The 18,631-nt window shown below is 34.4% G+C and overlaps 2 protein-coding genes and 1 long non-coding RNA gene across 3 annotated transcripts in view; 2 read left to right on the top strand and 1 right to left on the bottom strand.

Annotated features, from left to right (window-relative positions):
* Window positions 1-10,465, top strand: part of Src64B (Tyrosine-protein kinase Src64B) — a 41,433-nt gene extending 30,968 nt beyond the window's left edge. Inside the window, exons 3-7 of the mRNA XM_089701865.1 lie at window positions 4,163-4,300; window positions 5,365-5,575; window positions 5,936-6,189; window positions 6,913-7,100; window positions 8,400-10,465. Coding sequence (XP_089557991.1) covers window positions 4,163-4,300; window positions 5,365-5,575; window positions 5,936-6,189; window positions 6,913-7,100; window positions 8,400-9,134 — 1,526 coding nt within the window. The 3' untranslated portion in view covers window positions 9,135-10,465. The remainder of the gene's footprint in view (window positions 1-4,162; window positions 4,301-5,364; window positions 5,576-5,935; window positions 6,190-6,912; window positions 7,101-8,399) is intronic.
* Window positions 1-18,487, top strand: part of LOC149484186 (uncharacterized) — a 64,753-nt gene extending 46,266 nt beyond the window's left edge. The window contains exons 2-3 of the long non-coding RNA XR_016316413.1: window positions 16,880-17,371; window positions 17,772-18,487. This is a non-coding gene — a long non-coding RNA (uncharacterized LOC149484186). The remainder of the gene's footprint in view (window positions 1-16,879; window positions 17,372-17,771) is intronic.
* Window positions 10,539-13,320, bottom strand: Papst2 (adenosine 3'-phospho 5'-phosphosulfate transporter 2). Its single transcript, XM_089701839.1, has 5 exons — window positions 12,931-13,320; window positions 12,348-12,574; window positions 11,782-12,008; window positions 11,248-11,429; window positions 10,539-10,902 (listed from the first exon to the last, which is right to left on the bottom strand). The coding sequence occupies exons 1-5, from the start codon at window positions 13,221-13,223 to the stop codon at window positions 10,725-10,727; spliced, it is 1,107 nt and encodes a 368-aa protein (XP_089557965.1). The 5' UTR covers window positions 13,224-13,320; the 3' UTR covers window positions 10,539-10,724.
* Window positions 18,488-18,631: the final 144 nt, after the last annotated feature.

The following is an 18,631-nucleotide window of genomic DNA, read 5'->3' on the forward strand; positions in this document are numbered from 1 at the left end:
ATATACCAGTGGCGAGAAGAAAGAAACAGAAGTAGTGTATAATAATGTGTATAATAAAAAATGAGCTTTTGATTTATATTAATTTAAAAATTGAATGTGACAAAGCTTGACACTTATATTTTAAACAAAAAGCTGTTACACAGTGCAAGAAGTGCAAAAAAATATAGTTTTTATAAAAATAAATATACAGGGTGTCCCAAAAAGTAGTGATGAACGGAAGCTGGGAGGTAGAGGACCAAGAGGGCTATCCGAATCACCCCCATGTGTGTTATGCGATTTTTCGTATTTTCGGAGTTATTACATTTTTTTCAATTTTTCATCTATCGCCGAGTACGATGAGATTTTGATTTATGGTGACGTGAATTATTGCGCTAGATGCTTGATTTTTTTTTGTGTGCTAAGCTGAAAGATAGGCCAATTCAGTATGGTAACATTTACTATCGTTAGATCTTTGAATGGAATAAAAAAAACAATTAAATGCCAAGAAAGATAAAATTACCCAGTATGTTCATAACTTCAAGGGCCCATAAAAAAATAAAATCACATAAAAAAGGTTTTCCATTTGGCTTTTAAAAACTTGCTCTATCGATCAGGTAGCTATCCTAAAAAATTCATTTTATTATTCTGAAGGCTTCAATCGAAAAATTGAAATCTTAATGTGGTAAGTGCAAAATTTTTATTAACATGATGATCATTAAAACCAATAAATAGGTGTTTAATTACCAGAATTTTTTTAAAATAGCCCCGCTGTTGCTCAATGCAAGTGCGACATCACCGTAAAAAGTTGTCTTTTTAATGGCTGAATGTTCTTTTATCATTTTTAATGGTTTCTTCTGCTACTATGAATTTCCGGGTTATTTCGTCCAAATTGGGGCATTCTCTCAAGTAGCCGAGGTCTTTTTAGTATCCCCATTGAAACAATTCAATGGGGTTTAGGTCGAGGGACCGTGGAGGCCAGGCTTTAAGGTAGGCGTCACCGGCGCATGCGCAGGCTGCAACGACCAATCCATCTTTCAGGGTATTTTTGCCCTTTAGCCTGACCTCCACGGTCTCCGGACATAAACCCTATTGAATTTTTTCCGTGGGGATACTACAAAGACGAGAGACTGCCACAATTTGGACGAAATAACCCGGAAATTCATAGTAGCAGAAGAAACCATTAAAAATGATAAAAGAACATTCAGACATTAAAAAGATAACTTTTTACGGTGATGTCGCACTTGCATTGAGCAACAGCGGGGCTATTTTAAAAAAATTCTGGTAATTAAACACCTATTTATTGGTTTTAATGATCATCATGTTAATAAAAATGTTGCACTTACCACATTAAGATTTCAATTTTTCGATTGAAGCCTTCAGAATAATAAAATGAATTTTTTAGGGTAGCTACCTGATCGATAGAGCAAGTTTTTAAAAGCCAAATGGAAAACCTTTTTTATGTGATTTTATTTTTTTATGGGCCCTTGAAGTTATAAACATACTGGGTAATTTTATCTTTCTTGGCATTTAATTGTTTTTTTTTATTCCATTCAAAGATCTAACGATAGTAAATGTTACCATACTGAATTGGCCTATCTTTCAGCTTAGCACACAAAAAAAATCAAGCATCTAGCGCAATAATTCACGTCACCATAAATAAAAATCTCATCGTACTCGGCGATAGATGAAAAATTGAAAAAAATGTAATAACTCCGAAAATACGAAAAATCGCATAACACACATGGGAGTTATTCGGATAGCCCTCTAAGTCCTCTACCTCCCAGCTTCAGTATATCACTACTTTTTGGGACACCCTGTATATTTGTCTATTTTTTTGTTTTTCCCATAAAATACTATATTTTTTTTTAAATGTACTATATTTTTTACACCTTATTTCGGAAAATACTATATTTTGATGATGAAGTGTTGGCAACCCTAGTTGTGGGTAAAGACCCTCAGGTAAACATTCTGTAATCCGAATAGCTTATTTGCGTCAGGAATTCTCCTTTATGTGATGAGATGGTTCGTACAATGTAATAAGACTGTAATCTAAAAAAAGACGCTTTCACATTATAATGTTTCAAGCTCCAACCTGTGTCAGTAAGCTGTAAAGAATTTAATAATGGAAAAGTCGTTTACACAACGCCTCGACGGCTTCTGATTTTTCTTCGCAATTCGAAGAAAGCTCATCATTTTAAACCCATGTCACACGTGTCGAGAACAGTGTTTGCGTTATATTATTTTCTGGAACGATCCAATGTGCTAAAATGATCGGATTAACAACTTTAATTATCCTTCTACGAAAGACTTGGAAATCCCAGTATTTCAACGGAATTGCGTAAACAATAATATTTATAATTTACGTCAGTGAAGAATATTCAATCATACGAGTTAAACACCGCGAATCAACGTCTCAACGGAAACCGTTTCCACTCGAGAACAATGCCAAAGATATTTTCGCACGATATTTTAGCCTGCCCACTTAACTCATTTTGCGTATGTTTGCTTATTAATTCTTTCGTGTTACCACGCTTTGAGGTCATCTATGATGCAAACAGCGATTTTAATAACTAACCTATTTATGTTTTTTATAATTATTTAATCATCACAGACTGACTGCAATTTAAGCTTCAAAGAAACAAAAGCTTTTCCTCGCGGTAAACAAATCTACTAGTTACGTACCTACATAGAATTAACCTTGGTTTCTGCTTAAAGAAAAATTTCCCATTTAAAATTCATTTTTCTCAATAAAAAATACAAAAATAACGTTGACCTCGAAAAAATGGCCTCCAGTTATTTGATTCTACCATAACGAGCGCTATGTCAAAGCTCAAAGTGCTTCACTTAAAAGTGACTACTTGGCGGCGCAAAAATACGCTTAAGGAAATATTATTTTATGTCAGCAGCCTACATCAATCTTTGTTTATCATTTACATTTGCGATAATAAAGTTGAACGAAGGCCAAAGACCTATTAAAGCCCAGTCAAGTGTAAGTAGCCTCTGTAGTATCAATACTCTCATCTCACGAACTATCTTCTGAATACAGCAGTGTTCCAGTTTCTTGGCGCCATTTCTGGTTCATTGCTATCTTTGTTGGCGATGAATGGCGACGATGGGGTCCCTTTAAGAGCAATTACTTAAAGAGCAATATCTGATTAAAGTTCTACGCCAATCATTGAAAGACCATTATGAATAATTTCAATCTTTGTTAGATATTTCTAAATAACGAATTGTAATAGTATTGAAATAAGCCGTGTTTATCTATAAACTTCTTCTGCTTACGTAATGCATTGTAATATCCGAGAATTGGGACATGCGTCTTCAAAGAGACGTTACTTTTGATTTGTTTAATGTGACGAAGGAACTTTTCCTAAAATCTTGGATACAAAGAAAATGGACCTGAATATCTGAATGAAACGAAAGTCTTTTGATCTTTTTTACAAACAGTATATTGATATATTTTCAAAGGAAAAAAGGAAATGAGGTGATAAAGTTATCACATGATGGAAATGATCCAACTTTTAATTTACTGTTATCAAGATTTGTTTATGTAATACGTTTGTCAACACGGAAATCATTTTAAATTCGTATCACTGACTATTGGCTAAAATATACCTTTACTATGACAATAACCCCAAAACAAGCAAGTAGAATTATTATCTATCGGATTATATTCTGATTACGAGAATTACGTAAATCACTGTAAAATACTAGTTTGTGTATTATGATTAGAAATAACTTGAATGGAAGCCATTATTTAATGACCCGATTGTATCGTATCCTAGAGTGCGGAAGGGTTTTAGACTAATTTATAAATGGACCAATTATTTCCATAGTTATTTTGACCAGTATTATCTATGATCTTAATAAGATTATTTATAGAGATATTGCTTTTCCCAGTACATTGAACAGAAGAACACCTTCTCCCAGTTACTCGTATTTTTATACAAACCTTTGAATATTGGTCCACATTTTACCATAAATTAAAAAATGTTGTGAGGTTTTCTGAAACCACGGTAAAAGTGAAACTTAGGAACAAAATTATCGTATTTGTACGATAATGACTCCGAACACTGCTTTATACCTACTCGGCAGCCGACCGTCACGCGACATGCGCTACACAGACCAAAAAGTTTGAGACGATGTAATAAAAGTTTCTTAGAAATTAATTTATATTTTACAGTATATCCAGCATACAAGAAGAACGAGGCAGGATTCACAGCATGTCCATCGTTGGAGACGAGGTACACCGGCGAGCCAAACAACCGCGCGGTCTCGCGGAGGCCGGCGGACATAGTGCGCACACGAAATCCTGGAGCATGTAAGTTTTGTAGATCTTCAACTATAGTTAAATATAGTTTAATTCTAGAAGGTTCGGTTATAGTAAATGACATTCTTGCTTTGTAGTCGTAATTCGAAGATAAAGTTGAAGGTAAATGTTGGAATGATAAATGTCTAAACACTATCAGAGAATCGACAGACGGTGATGGTGTTTAGTTAGGGCAGACAATCTTATGAAGGTTGCTCCAATTGTCATAAGTTTGATAAGCGATTTATAATACAACATGCTCCAAGTTGTATGAATCGCTTATCAAAACAAGGAAAAATTTAACTCGAAGTTCGTTAACTTCAGAAACCATAAAAGATAATATTCCAGGAAACAATGCGTTTTGTACCAAATCATGAATTTTCCTTAATTAAATTATCTCAGTCCAAGAGCTTATTTAAAATTTTAAACAGTAAGTTATGTCTTATGTAATATTTGGTTCTAAATTATGACATCTATCCCGGGCTCATAATTGCGGAGTTACATAAACCAGTCTCTACCAATGCGAACTGCATTCGCAAAATTAAAGATGACCTAAATTATGGTAAAATCTTAAGATCCATGAATATGCACGTATCTTTGAAGCGAATCGAAGCAAATGGCTTTAGAAATAGATTTATTCTGTTTGTTAGCTTCTGAGAATATTCTCGAATTTCAATTGTATTCTCAAAATTTTAATAAATTTTAATGTATTGTTAACAATTCAAATAGACTTTTAGACAAGTTACACATAAATAAGGAATTTTAAGTTTATTTCAATGTTCAGTTCTGTAACATCGCATACATTTTTAAACATGTTTTTGTTACAAATAACAAAGTTCAAAAACAGTTAATTTGTTGACAAGTTTATGAGCATTAGCTTCGCGCGTTTTTTCATGAGACGGTAATTTTGGCGTTAATTGACACTAAATAGCAAAAATAGACCGCTACTATAACAATTTTTTCTTAAGAAATGTTTTAGTTTATAATAAAGAATGCACCGACAAGCTAACGTTATAAAATTACAAGTAATATGAAAATTCTAAGTTTTCACATTATTTCTATGTCCATAAATCCAGGTATATCAAACGGAGGCCGTCGCGTAGTGAAGGCGCTATGCGCGTACACCGCTCGCGCCGAGTCCGACATCTCATTTCGGAAGGGCGATCGTATGGAAGTACTGAGCGACGCGGAAACCGACTGGTGGCGTGTATTGCATCTCACTACGAGACGAGAGGGGCTAGTGCCAGCGAACTTTGTAGCAGAGGAAAGCTCGGTGGAGTGTGAAGAGTAAGTATTTTTGCTATAGAGCAGCATGTTTGGGCAGCTTTTGACAGGCACTTTGTTTTAAAATGAATTATTAAAATAATAAAAATTGGGCTGTAATAGTCCTTTGAAATATGTAAGACAAAAAGACGGATATTTACACAGATATCATAATATATTGAATATTTTTATATTATCAAATGGTCTATTCGGATTTGATTAAACTTCAAATTTTCAATGTACATTCAAAATCGGCCTTCTGAACTGTTATAGAAATCTGACCAGTTCTGTGGACCAGTTACATTCTTTTTTTTTTTCAAAATGTTATGTTGTGCATTATGCCATATGATAGCAAAAACTTAAATCTATCTTTATTCTTTACAGCTGGTTCTTTCCCCACGTATCCCGGAAAGAAGCGGACAAACTTCTCTTAGCGGAAAGCAATCCGCGTGGCACATTTCTAGTTCGTCCAGCGGAACACAACCCGCATGGGTTCAGTCTCAGTGTAAAAGACTGGGAGGAGGGCAGAGGATATCATGTGAAGCATTATAAGATAAAACCTCTGGATAATGGAGGGTTCTATATAGCCACGAATCAGACATTCCCGAGCTTGCCAGCGCTGGTTATGTCGTATACAAGTGAGTTTTTGCTTTGAAACTTTTTCCGTATTTCTAATGTTTGCAAAGTCACTTGATTTCCAAATTGTTACTTTTAATTATAAGTTGTATGTACTTTTCTTGCTAACTGCACTATGATGTTATTTATTACTGGTCTAAAATCCATTGGCAAGTTTTTACTGGTCGATTTATTTTTGCATGTGTTTTTTTTTATGTTGTGGATACTAATAAATTTATTTTTTGAAGTGAAAACTTCTTTAGCGGCGTTGAGCACTTTTTCTGTAATGGGTATAAAATGAAAAATCTTAAACTCGCGTCAGGACACGTGACCTGATCGAAAAAGCGTAAGACGGATACCATTCCAAAATATCAAACATGCTCAACGTTAATAATCAAGTTTTCACTTCAATCGGCACTCCCGGAGTGCAACCCGTCTTTTTTTATTATTATTCTATTCTAATTCTTACCAATGATTTTTTTTTTGCTAGCTCGCGGTTTTTTTATTAAGTACTCTTCAAGTCATTTCAGTAACGTTATTTCCCTTCCAACACAGCCTTCCAACCAGTAAACGACAGAAAATTTTGATGACCAATTGTTGAAAACAATTGGCCTGTTTCTTTCTCTAAATCTTGCCTTCTATTTCTTTGTTCATGCCGTCAATCAGTTCCGTATCCTTAGTTTCTCTTCAAAACTTGCCACTAACCCAAAAGCAGCTAATAAAAATAAGGAATACTGACATGTTAGGGAACGCGCTAGGCCTGTGCCACGTGCTGGCGCGGCCGTGCCCCAAGCCCGAGCCGCAGATGTGGGACCTCGGGCCCGAACTGCGGGACAAGTGGGAGATACCGCGCGCGCAGATACAGCTCATCAAGAAGCTGGGCCAGGGCAACTTCGGGGAGGTGTACTACGGCAAGTGGTGCAACAGCATCGAGGTGAGTGTGGGACAAGTGGGAGATACCGCGCGCGCAGATACAGCTCATCAAGAAGCTGGGCCAGGGCAACTTCGGGGAGGTGTACTACGGCAAGTGGTGCAACAGCATCGAGGTGAGTGTGGGACAAGTGGGAGATACCGCGCGCGCAGATACAGCTCATCAAGAAGCTGGGCCAGGGCAACTTCGGGGAGGTGTACTACGGCAAGTGGTGCAACAGCATCGAGGTGAGTGTGGGACAAGTGGGAGATACCGCGCGCGCAGATACAGCTCATCAAGAAGCTGGGCCAGGGCAACTTCGGGGAGGTGTACTACGGCAAGTGGTGCAACAGCATCGAGGTGAGTGTGGGACAAGTGGGAGATACCGCGCGCGCAGATACAGCTCATCAAGAAGCTGGGCCAGGGCAACTTCGGGGAGGTGTACTACGGCAAGTGGTGCAACAGCATCGAGGTGAGTGTGGGACAAGTGGGAGATACCGCGCGCGCAGATACAGCTCATCAAGAAGCTGGGCCAGGGCAACTTCGGGGAGGTGTACTACGGCAAGTGGTGCAACAGCATCGAGGTGAGTGTGGGACAAGTGGGAGATACCGCGCGCGCAGATACAGCTCATCAAGAAGCTGGGCCAGGGCAACTTCGGGGAGGTGTACTACGGCAAGTGGTGCAACAGCATCGAGGTGAGTGTGGGACAAGTGGGAGATACCGCGCGCGCAGATACAGCTCATCAAGAAGCTGGGCCAGGGCAACTTCGGGGAGGTGTACTACGGCAAGTGGTGCAACAGCATCGAGGTGAGTGTGGGACAAGTGGGAGATACCGCGCGCGCAGATACAGCTCATCAAGAAGCTGGGCCAGGGCAACTTCGGGGAGGTGTACTACGGCAAGTGGTGCAACAGCATCGAGGTGAGTGTGGGACAAGTGGGAGATACCGCGCGCGCAGATACAGCTCATCAAGAAGCTGGGCCAGGGCAACTTCGGGGAGGTGTACTACGGCAAGTGGTGCAACAGCATCGAGGTGAGTGCAGCAGTTGGTAGGACAGGACCAGATAAGGAGAAAAACTACAGGTTCAGGAAAACAAGCCGGGAAAAGTATTTAAAAGTGGTCAATTATGGTCTGAATAGGTTTGAGTACTTTCCGAAATGGAAAATTAGAAACATAGTCGAGTTTAGCTTAGCTGAAATAGCAAACACTGAAATGGAGATCTATAATTAATTATTGTGGATGTGGAAATTAAGGAAACTTAAATAAAATCACTTCTTTTAACTTTTACTTTCGTTTTAAATTAAAATATATAATTATTTACAGGTTGCCGTCAAAACTCTTCGAGAAGGAACGATGTCCAAGCAAGCATTCCTGCAAGAAGCTGCCATTATGAAAAAATTCCGTCACAAAAGATTAGTAGCGTTATACGCGGTGTGCTCCACACAAGAGCCCGTCTACATCGTCCAAGAATATATGTGCAAAGGTTCGTTACTAGAGTTTCTCAGAAACGGCGAAGGAAAGGCCCTCCATTTCGAAGACTTAATCTACATCGCCGCTCAAGTTGCATCCGGAATGGAATACTTAGAATCTAAACTTCTAATACACAGAGATTTAGCGGCCAGAAACGTCTTAATAGGTGAAAATAACGTTGCCAAAATATGCGACTTCGGTTTAGCTAGAGTTATAGAAGATAATGAATACTGCCCCAAACAAGGATCTCGCTTCCCGGTCAAATGGACGGCCCCCGAAGCTATTATTTACGGACGGTTCTCTATCAAAAGCGACGTTTGGTCGTATGGTATACTACTAATGGAACTATTCACATACGGCCAAATACCGTATCCAGGTTTACACGGAAAAGAAGTCATAGAACAGGTTGAGAGGGGTTACAGAATGCCAAAACCAGTCGGCCATTACTTACCCGATGATATATACAGGCTGATGTTACAATGTTGGGACGCGATACCAGAAAAACGGCCCACATTCGAATTCCTGAACCATTACTTCGAATCCTTCACAGTGACCAGTGAAATACCGTATAGAGAAGTTCAAGACTAGTGCTGTGATAAACTCGGATAGTGAACCTCCTTAGTGCGTTGGGAATAGTGATGTGCTTTCGTGTTATACGAGACAATGTAGGAACGGACTGTGTGAGATTGTGTAGGGTCCTTAGCGAATAAATGGAATTATAAAGCATTTGTAATTTTATACGAACTTTCAACACGTGCTTATAATTCCCATTTTTAGTATTTTTATACTCGAGCGTGAACAATACAGGAACGTGTGAGCTTCATTATTGGTCGGCTTTTTTATTCGTAATTGGCTAACACACGCACGGATCATGTCCATGAGAGTAATTCTAAATAATTATAGTTGTGCAAACTATTTTCTTATTTATCGATTGTAGCTTAAGCACGTAGGGTTATTTTGCATTGATCATAAGCAATAAGAAAAACGAACTTTCTAGATATTTTCATATTCTAAAGTCGTGTGATATTTTTATCACATATTGTAAATGATCTGAATTCACGCTTAGACGCGTTTACCTTCATTTTATTCACAGATGTTATATTGTTATTTATATGGGACTGAAAGTGCGAGATTATCTTTACATATTACTTGGTTTAAAAAATGAATTATTTTACATTTATTATTTGCATCATAAATATTTTATCATTTCTTTTCCATAGAAGATATTTTTACATTTGCACATAACAGAATCCTGTATTTATATTGCATACAAACATTACCTGTCCAAAAATAATAAATAAATCCTGTTAATATTGTTGATTTGTGAACTGTAGAGTATAATTTGCGAAATTTTGTAACGTTTTCATAGATCATTTGATTGTACCAATAATGAATGTTTTGGGCTCCTTTGCGAATACCTTCAAATATAAGAAAACAATGTCTAAATGCAACTGGTCCAAATATAAAATACTGAATTTTATGTGCAAAGGGGCCAATGTTTCATGTGAACATAGCTTTAGGACCATATACCAAAGAATTATTGTACATTAAGTGCAAACGGTTGAAGGAGGCGTATTTAATTTTTAGCGTAATTAGACTTTGTGACCTGTGTAACTTTAATTATTTGACCAATAACCTTCACAACATGTATATGGCTAAATTGTATTATAAATTTAATAAAAAAAATTGTTACAATTCCGACTGATCACAAATATACAATTACTTTTGCGTTTCAAAAGTATTGAGAATGCTTTAATCACTTATCGTTCTTGTTCTAGAATTTACGAGATCAATTGAGAAATAGTGTCTTAACATTCCAAATAATCGAAACACTTTAAATTTGGACACTTTTGTATGAAAACGATTACATTTATAAGATTTTGTACATACAATGAAATAAATGTCATTGATATATAAAATGTATTTTTATTTACATAATATCACTATAATAATACAATTTCCTTTAAAAATAATACACACAAGTACAAAACAGTAATCCATCTCATTTCAGGAACTGAAGTAAAAACAATAAAATGTCTATTCATAAAATTGAATATAACAAATGTTAATTTGCTACTGAATTTGAGCTTACATAACATAAATGACTGACCTTTAAATTTCTATTTTATTTCATATAATATTATAAATAAATTCTCACTATAATATCTACAATTTAAACTACACAGTATCTGTGTACATTTTGCTCTTAATCCTAAGATATCTGTATTCAGATTGGTAAAATGATTGCATGTATTGCCAACATTTGGCAAAAGGCCTAGGAACATAATTGGGATGTTTTTTGCTATAATGGTTTAAATATATCGCCAATACGACCAGCATACCGGACCAGGCATATCTGAAAAAAAAAAGAAAATTATAACAAAATTTCACTCTAATAGCCTTTATCAACAAAAACCACAAAGTATTCCATTTGTTCTTCCACTACTAGGTCTAGGTTCTAGGAGACAGATTGCATTCAAATGTTCAGAGAAATATTTTAAAAAATATACTACTTATATCTTATGCAGCTATTTTAATAAAAAAAATATGTTTCAGTTAAGTTTAAAAAGAAATGGAAAATGTAATGTAAGAACTATGTTACATTGTTTATTGTACAATATCTTAAGACTTAATTAGTAAAGAAATTTTCAAATTGGTTCATAATATTTTTCTCATTCAAAAATATACACAGAATACTTACTGAAAAACGAACGGCTTGCTAAACAGCAAGAATGATATAACAATAGACAGTGCCTTCCTCATAGTAGTGACTGTGACTGCTACAGTTGCACCACAAATCCTTACGAGTGTTAAAACTGCTTGTAAACCCATGTACCCACAAACACTTAGGAAGAAAATATTTGAATACATTGTTGTAGGTTCCTGGAAGGGAATATTAAAATTTATTAATTATATGCAGTCCATGTTTGGGTTAAAAACGATAAAATATATAGCCTAGCCTATAAATTAGAATTAGTTCATTATATAATATTATAGCTAAAATATCATTATAGTTAAGACATGTGAAAGAATTTTCAAAATTTGCTTTATGGTTGCAGAGATTACTACCATACTAACTGCATCTGCTTATAGTAGAATCCTTTTCCATAAGTTTAGGCACATAAATAGACAACCATGTTCATAAAAAAAAAGATAATACCAGTATTAATCACAGCTCTTATTAAATAGGCTTATAATATACACTTTATTTCAAAATGTATGAATAAAAATATACCTCTGAGCAGTACACAAATCCATCCCTCAAAATGCCACTAACTCCAGTAATTACAAGCAAATACAAACTGGCTATTGCATATGAGTAGAACACCACTTCATTATTTGTAGCTTGAAATTGCTTCATTGCCTTCTCTTGTACATTTCCGATGATCGCATCACACAATAATGCTAGTGATATAACAATCACACCGATTATGTCAAAGTTTGGTGATGTTTTTGAATCAGCTGGAAATTAGAAGATAACAGTTAGATTAAAAAAATATATATATGTAGATAGGGAACTATCTCGCAACCAGGGTTTAAAAAATATCAAGAATATATTAAAAGACTTGCAAGTTGTTGTTCGACTAAGTAGATTAGGTGCAATTTGTTCAACTTAATCATTTGTAAGACTAAGCAGATGATTCATGTGCATGTGAATTAAAAGGAAATAGGCGTTTTTCTAAAATAAATAGTTGATAAGATAATGCTTTTTATTTGAAAATTCAATGTCCAAAATTTTGTATACTGCACTAGTAAAATCGCTTGTGGATTTCCAGTATTCTATTAAAATGTAAAACTCACCCAAAGTAAACATAGTCAATCCAACACACATAACAATAGCAGCAACATAATCTAAGAAACCATATCTTTTTCCCAATATAATAATGCTGCCGATCATCACTGGTATTAACTTGCAGCTCTTAAATATCAACTGAGTTGGATAGTTTAGATAGCTAAGTGCTAAATTGGATAACGACATTGTGCCCAGAGTGAGAGCCGCCAGAATTGCATATGTTCTTATTGGAACCCTGGAAAATAGAAAATGATGATGACATTCAATTGAACTTATTTGCGTAATTTAAAACATTTTATTATTTTCTTTTTTTTATTAATTTGTTCACAATTTACAAGATTGGACAAAATTATCATTTACATTTGAAGTAGAATAAAATTGATTGAGTTACTTTTGTTAATCATACCCAGAGTAATTGCAAATAATTCAGAGATTTGCTAGACTATAAGTTAATCAGTATAACCAAGAGAACAGATTAATATCAATACAATATTATAGTTTATCTTGATACATGCCATTTATTGGAAGGTTAGCATTAATTGTAAATCAATGTTAAATTTAAAATGTAAAAGATAATACAGATGTACTTACTTCCTTTTAATTGGATTTCTTATAGAAGCTTCCACATAACTAAGAGCCATAGTAATTAAAAATTGCACAAAAGTTATATAAAGGCTCACAGACTTCACTTCTGGTTTTGCAAATATTAATTCCAAAAAGTATCCATATGCTAGGTAAAAAGTAAACACAAAGAAGCAACTTAACGAAAATTGTACTACAATACTGTATTTAGTTATGTCGAAGCAAAGAATGTTCACTTCTGATTTTTGACCCCCATTCTTAGGATCCTCTATCCTTATTATAGTTTCCTTTGGTGAAGACATGGTTTCAGAAATTTGTTTATTTTATAATATTTTGAGTTTAATTATTGTCACAACATTATATGACGTGTTTTATTTCCATAAAAGAAATATTATTAGAAGATCAAGACAGTAATTAACTCGCAGTTACTGACGAAATCTGAAAGTTTGAAAATAAATTATTACAAATAATAGCTGAAAAATAAATAAACTATATTTATTATGTACTGATATTTAATAATTTACGTGATATTATTTATTTTTTATTTTGCCGATTGCCACTGTTCAAGTACGTGCAATCAGCTTTTATCTGTCAAAGTCATTCCCGTATTCGTATATATCTCATGGTGGCAGTACACATTGGGCCAACGTGTTGGGCCAACGGGTTGGGCCAACGTGTAGAGAGCTACTTGGCGGTATGTTGGCTTCATTAGCCTAGTTGGCGCCAATATTGGCAGGCCAACCGAATGTTGTCGGTTTTTTGTGCACACATCAAAGGATCTTGGCGCGCTCCACAAACAGCGTTCACACGTTGGTGTCTTGTTCAGTTTGTTGTTACTCGTCAGCGGAGACAGTATCGTTGCGCGTCAATGAAATTTACGTTTAACCATGTTCCGATAGCGATGGCGGCGCCGAGGTTTTACAATTCGTAGAATTGTATCGACATGAAAGAATAATTTGGAATCCACGGCATGAACTACACAAAAAAAAACCATATGACTCAATAAATTAGATGTTCTATTTTCTATTTATTATATTATTCTAGATGTTTTTCTTATCTCACTTTCATACAATGCGATAAAAAAATGAATATACATATTTATAAAATGAGTAAAATAGTATTAAAAAGTTACTTGTTCTTAAAAATTATTAAATAACAATATACAATGAGCATGATTTTGATCAAATTGTGCTTTATTACATAAATAATATTATCATTTGATATAATAATATCTAAAATCTAATCTTTAAAATTTTCGTTTTATAGGTAGTTAAAATTAAATTAAAATATGTAAAATGCACACATTTTAAACATTTGAAAAAATCTAAACATAATAATGTTTTATTTATACTGATATAAAAAAAGGACAATAGAGATTGGAAAATGGTATCATCGTAGACGGCAGAGTACACTCATTGTTATTGATGCACATGTACGTAATAATTAAACGCACTGTATATAAATAAATTGCCGCGGCTGCAAGAACTTTTACGGACTACGTCCATCTTTGAAGCGCCAATGCAGAATGATCAGTACGCCAATGTGTGAACAGGAATCTTGATATCCTTCATTTTTTCCCAACACGTTGGCCCAACGCCTTGGCCCCATGTGTACTGCCGCTATCAGAGGAATAAACCTATAGAGTACTTGTATCGAGCGTATACAATTTACATATATTTGTTTCTTTCTATCTAAAGAAAACGTCGTAAGAAAGAATGAGATAGCTATAGACTACAAGCTACGTTTCAACATAGTCATGGCACCATTTTTACTATAGGTACGTATTTAGATAGATAGAAGGTGATAGTGATGGGATGTGCTTCAATCGATAAAATCGTGAATGCATTTTGCATTTACGGTTTCGTGAAATAATAAATAATAAAAAAAAAAACAAAATTAATCATAAATTTCAGTTGAATACATTATTTGTTTAATCCTACGAATATAATAAATGCGAAATTATGCGAGAATGGATAACTTTCTCTTTCACTGCTGAACCGATTACAATGAAATTTTGTACATACACACATAGGATAGGTTTTATACCGGAAATCCCACGTGAACGGGAACTGTGCGGGATTTTCTTTAAAAACGCGGGCGGAAAGCTAGTATATTTTAAAATAAATTTTAAAACTTGAAATATTACTACATAATTTAAAATAAAGATCAATAAAGTTAAAGGAGTGAGGAGAAAGGCACAGTCAGCATGAATTTTAACAAGTTCATAAAAGGACAGTTTTGAAGAAAACATTTTCCTTACATCCTACTAATAAAGCGAAAGTTTGTGAGGATGGATGTTTGTTACTCTTTCACGCGAATACTACTAAACCGATTACAATGAAATTTGGAAAAATTACTTTTGATCCCGTAAATCCCACAGGAATGGGAACTATGCGGGTTTTTCTTTGAAAACGCATGTATATTAAGTATGTATTTCAATAGTAGTTTCTCATCTATGAGAACTGTCATTTAATCAACCGTTTAATTTTCACATAGTTACACATTTATAGTAAATGTGTAAAAAAATTTCCAAATAAAAATTCACTCACACACAAATGTATTTATTATCTAAAGGAACAAAAAAAAACGTAAGCGTAAGATTGCACAATTCTTCTAGAGTATCCATCTTGATAACACGCAGGCTCGAAATGCAGTGAACACAATCTAGCAAATTTCGACGGCGTCCAATCTACACGTCTCATGTTTTATACCCATTTCTTATTTAGCTCTGGAAATCTAAAACAAAATGAATTTATTAATAATCTAAAAGAGAAACAACAAACTAAACAGATAAGTAAAATAAAACAACCACGTGGTATTTTTTATTTTCCTGCTGTAGAAAATATACATCAATTATTTGCTACAACAACTACATATAAATCTGATATAAGAAACAAAATAAATAAATCAACGTTAATATGAAATAGATTTTTTGTCATAAATCGATAATATACGCTAGATGTGTTACAACACTACGGTGGTAAACAAAATGCCAAACTTGATAATATTGTGACATTTTTTAAGAATTATTTAATTCTTTTGTATTCCACAACCCCATAAAGTGGGCAAATATTACAGTTACAACATAAACTTATAAAAAAGCGCTTGATATAACCTTCAAATAGGGTTAGAACATAAATATTTATCAATTTGCTGAAAATCACTTACCGATGGAAAGATATTTTTTCATTGTTTTCATCCAAAACTCCCATTCGACTAGTTATAGCCGGTAGCTAAACATACAATAGTCATTTTAGCACACTGACAAATAAAAAGAAACACTATACACTTTATATTTTCTAAATATTTCGTTAAAAACACTTGACGCACTGAGCCCACCAGCTGGTTGGAAAACAAACTGACTGCCGGCGCGCTACGTTTGAAGACAGTGCAGATACTCTATCGCTATCTCAATCTGACTTATGCTGTTATTGACTAAGAGTAAGTAGATTAGAAAATATGTATTTTGTTCTGTCTCAATATAAGAACTCTGTAGGTTTATTCCTCTGAGCTGAGGTATATATTATATTACTCTATGGTCATTATCACGTCATTAGGCCGGCCACACATCGTCAGAATTTTTCTGTCAGAAAATTTCGGCCGCCGGCGCCGGATGCACTCTTTTCATAGGTACATTTTGCTATGAACCTCGCATACTGTCCGCTTCTGATGGGTTCCGGGTGCAAACGATCGGATGTCAGAATTTTTCTGATCAGAAATTCGGAAGGTAGCCTTTTCATACATTTTGTACTATACCTACTATGCTGCCGGCCAACCGCGAACTAAACTCATACTTGCCGGAAGGAAATTTTGACAAGTGTACGTGTGGTATCAGCGGGCATCAGAAATTTTCTGACAGAAAAATTCTGACGATGTGTGGCCGGCCTTATTGTGTTCATTATCACCACAGATTATCACAGAGCAAGTAATGTCATTATCATGGAAATATACCAAGAAGCTTATATCTTATACACTGGAGATTTCGGTATGAACATTTGACGTGTAACAAGAAAATTGTTGTGTTCTATCACTTTCACACCTAACTTGGTATTGCCACTGTTAATACGAAGTTTTCCCAAGGCTACTATGTATGCTGTAATATTCTGTGCAAAAGGTTAGTTTTTGTACATGAGTTTGTTGATAAATTGCCAACAACGTCATTCAGAAGCATTGTTGGATGAGACAATTATTATTTATGCTAAATAAAATAAGTATCTGAACCAATTATTAAAAAGCGATATTCCCTGATTATGGGTAGTTACCATAATAAAATTGTAGCAACTCTCACTTTGACAATATGACATAAGTGTCAAAAAAATTGCGTCGCTTCGAATATTTAAGTTAATATTGTTGCGTATTTAATAAATATTTTCCGAATATTAATAATGTATTGCATTGTGAAAAATTGCAGAAGTTTTTGGACACCAAATTCTGGCCTATAATTTCACAGGCAAGTGTATATTTACGTTATTTACAATATTCCTCAATACTCATGCATTTACCTGTTTAGAATCATTTTAATGGCAAAAGTCGTCAAATTTATCATCATTTTACTAAGCAATCATGTTAAATAAGTTCTTTTCCTAATACTTTCATCATTTTTCAACAAGTTTTCAACAAACAAATTTAACAAGTAAGGTAACCATGATGATGGGTTTTTACGGATAGCGACGATAATATATTGCTAAACAATATTATGATGAACATTTAGAACACCATTTGAAAAATTTTTATACTAGTAATGAAACAACACACGACATCGGTATTGCACTCACATATTGTGGATTGTTCTTTTTTACATTGAAATTTATACTTTTTAACCTAATATTTTTTTGTTTTACGTATTTCAGCTTTCCAAAAATGAAATAAAAAGAAATAAATGGCTGTCCATAGTGCCTATCAAGGGTAAAATTTATCAACATGCCAGAATATGCAGTTTGCATTTTAAGCCTGAGGATTACGGTCCAGAAAAAAAATACCTTTTGAAAAGTGCTATACCTTTTTATTTACCACATTCTTGTTACTGCGTCTCAACTGATAAAGTAATTTTAATTATATTATAATTAACCACCATGAAACCATTAGTAACCGTAAGTACAGCTCCTGAAAGACATACGAATTTCTGAGAACTGTAATATCGTTACCACACATCAACACTAGCGATGCAACTCTCCCTTTGGAATATTGAAAAGTTTTAGACTGAAGCTTGAGTAACCAAAACGATGTTTTAATGTATGTAGCACTCATTTTAATTAAAAAATCGTAGTATGAGATCAAAAGTTATCAAGCGTTATTTAAAACTATCATTCTCTACCAATTAAAATGGTATGTACCTATAAAGATGATAATTATTCATGTAAGTTGACCAGTAATATTATAATATAAATACTGTTAAAAATATATGTCGTTATTATTTATAGACCATGATTTTTAGTTTTTTTTATTTCGAAAAATCCTGAATATACAAACCAGTGTGGTCACCCACAGAAAGAGACAAAAAACAACACTGACGTCATTCAAGGTTATATTTTCTTGTGACAAGTTAATGGTCATAGTGCAATCTCCAGTGTATTAGATAATGATTAGATATAAGCTTCTTGAAATATACTGACTCAACTGACATAAATTACAGATGGATGAAATCGCATAAAAATACGCATTCACTTTCATGTTCTTCGTTTCATAATAATAAATATTAAATACTCACTAA

Source organism: Colias philodice, chromosome 12 (assembly GCF_061535455.1).
Source record: "Colias philodice isolate Cphi_HAF_F1 chromosome 12, ilColPhil1 Martin Lab GWU primary, whole genome shotgun sequence".
NCBI classification, from domain to species: Eukaryota; Metazoa; Arthropoda; class Insecta; order Lepidoptera; family Pieridae; genus Colias; species Colias philodice.

Excerpts from the sequence above, each read along its gene's own strand:
- Papst2 (XM_089701839.1), bottom strand. The coding sequence starts at position 13,223 with ATGTCTTCACCAAAGGAAACTATAATAAGGATAGAGGATCCTAAGAAT. Across the intron at positions 12,009-12,347 it reads ATTGACTATGTTTACTTTGG|CTGATTCAAAAACATCACCA; the intron begins GTGAGTTTTACA and ends TCTAATTTCCAG. Across the intron at positions 11,430-11,781 it reads GATTTGTGTACTGCTCAGAG|GAACCTACAACAATGTATTC; the intron begins GTATATTTTTAT and ends ATTCCCTTCCAG.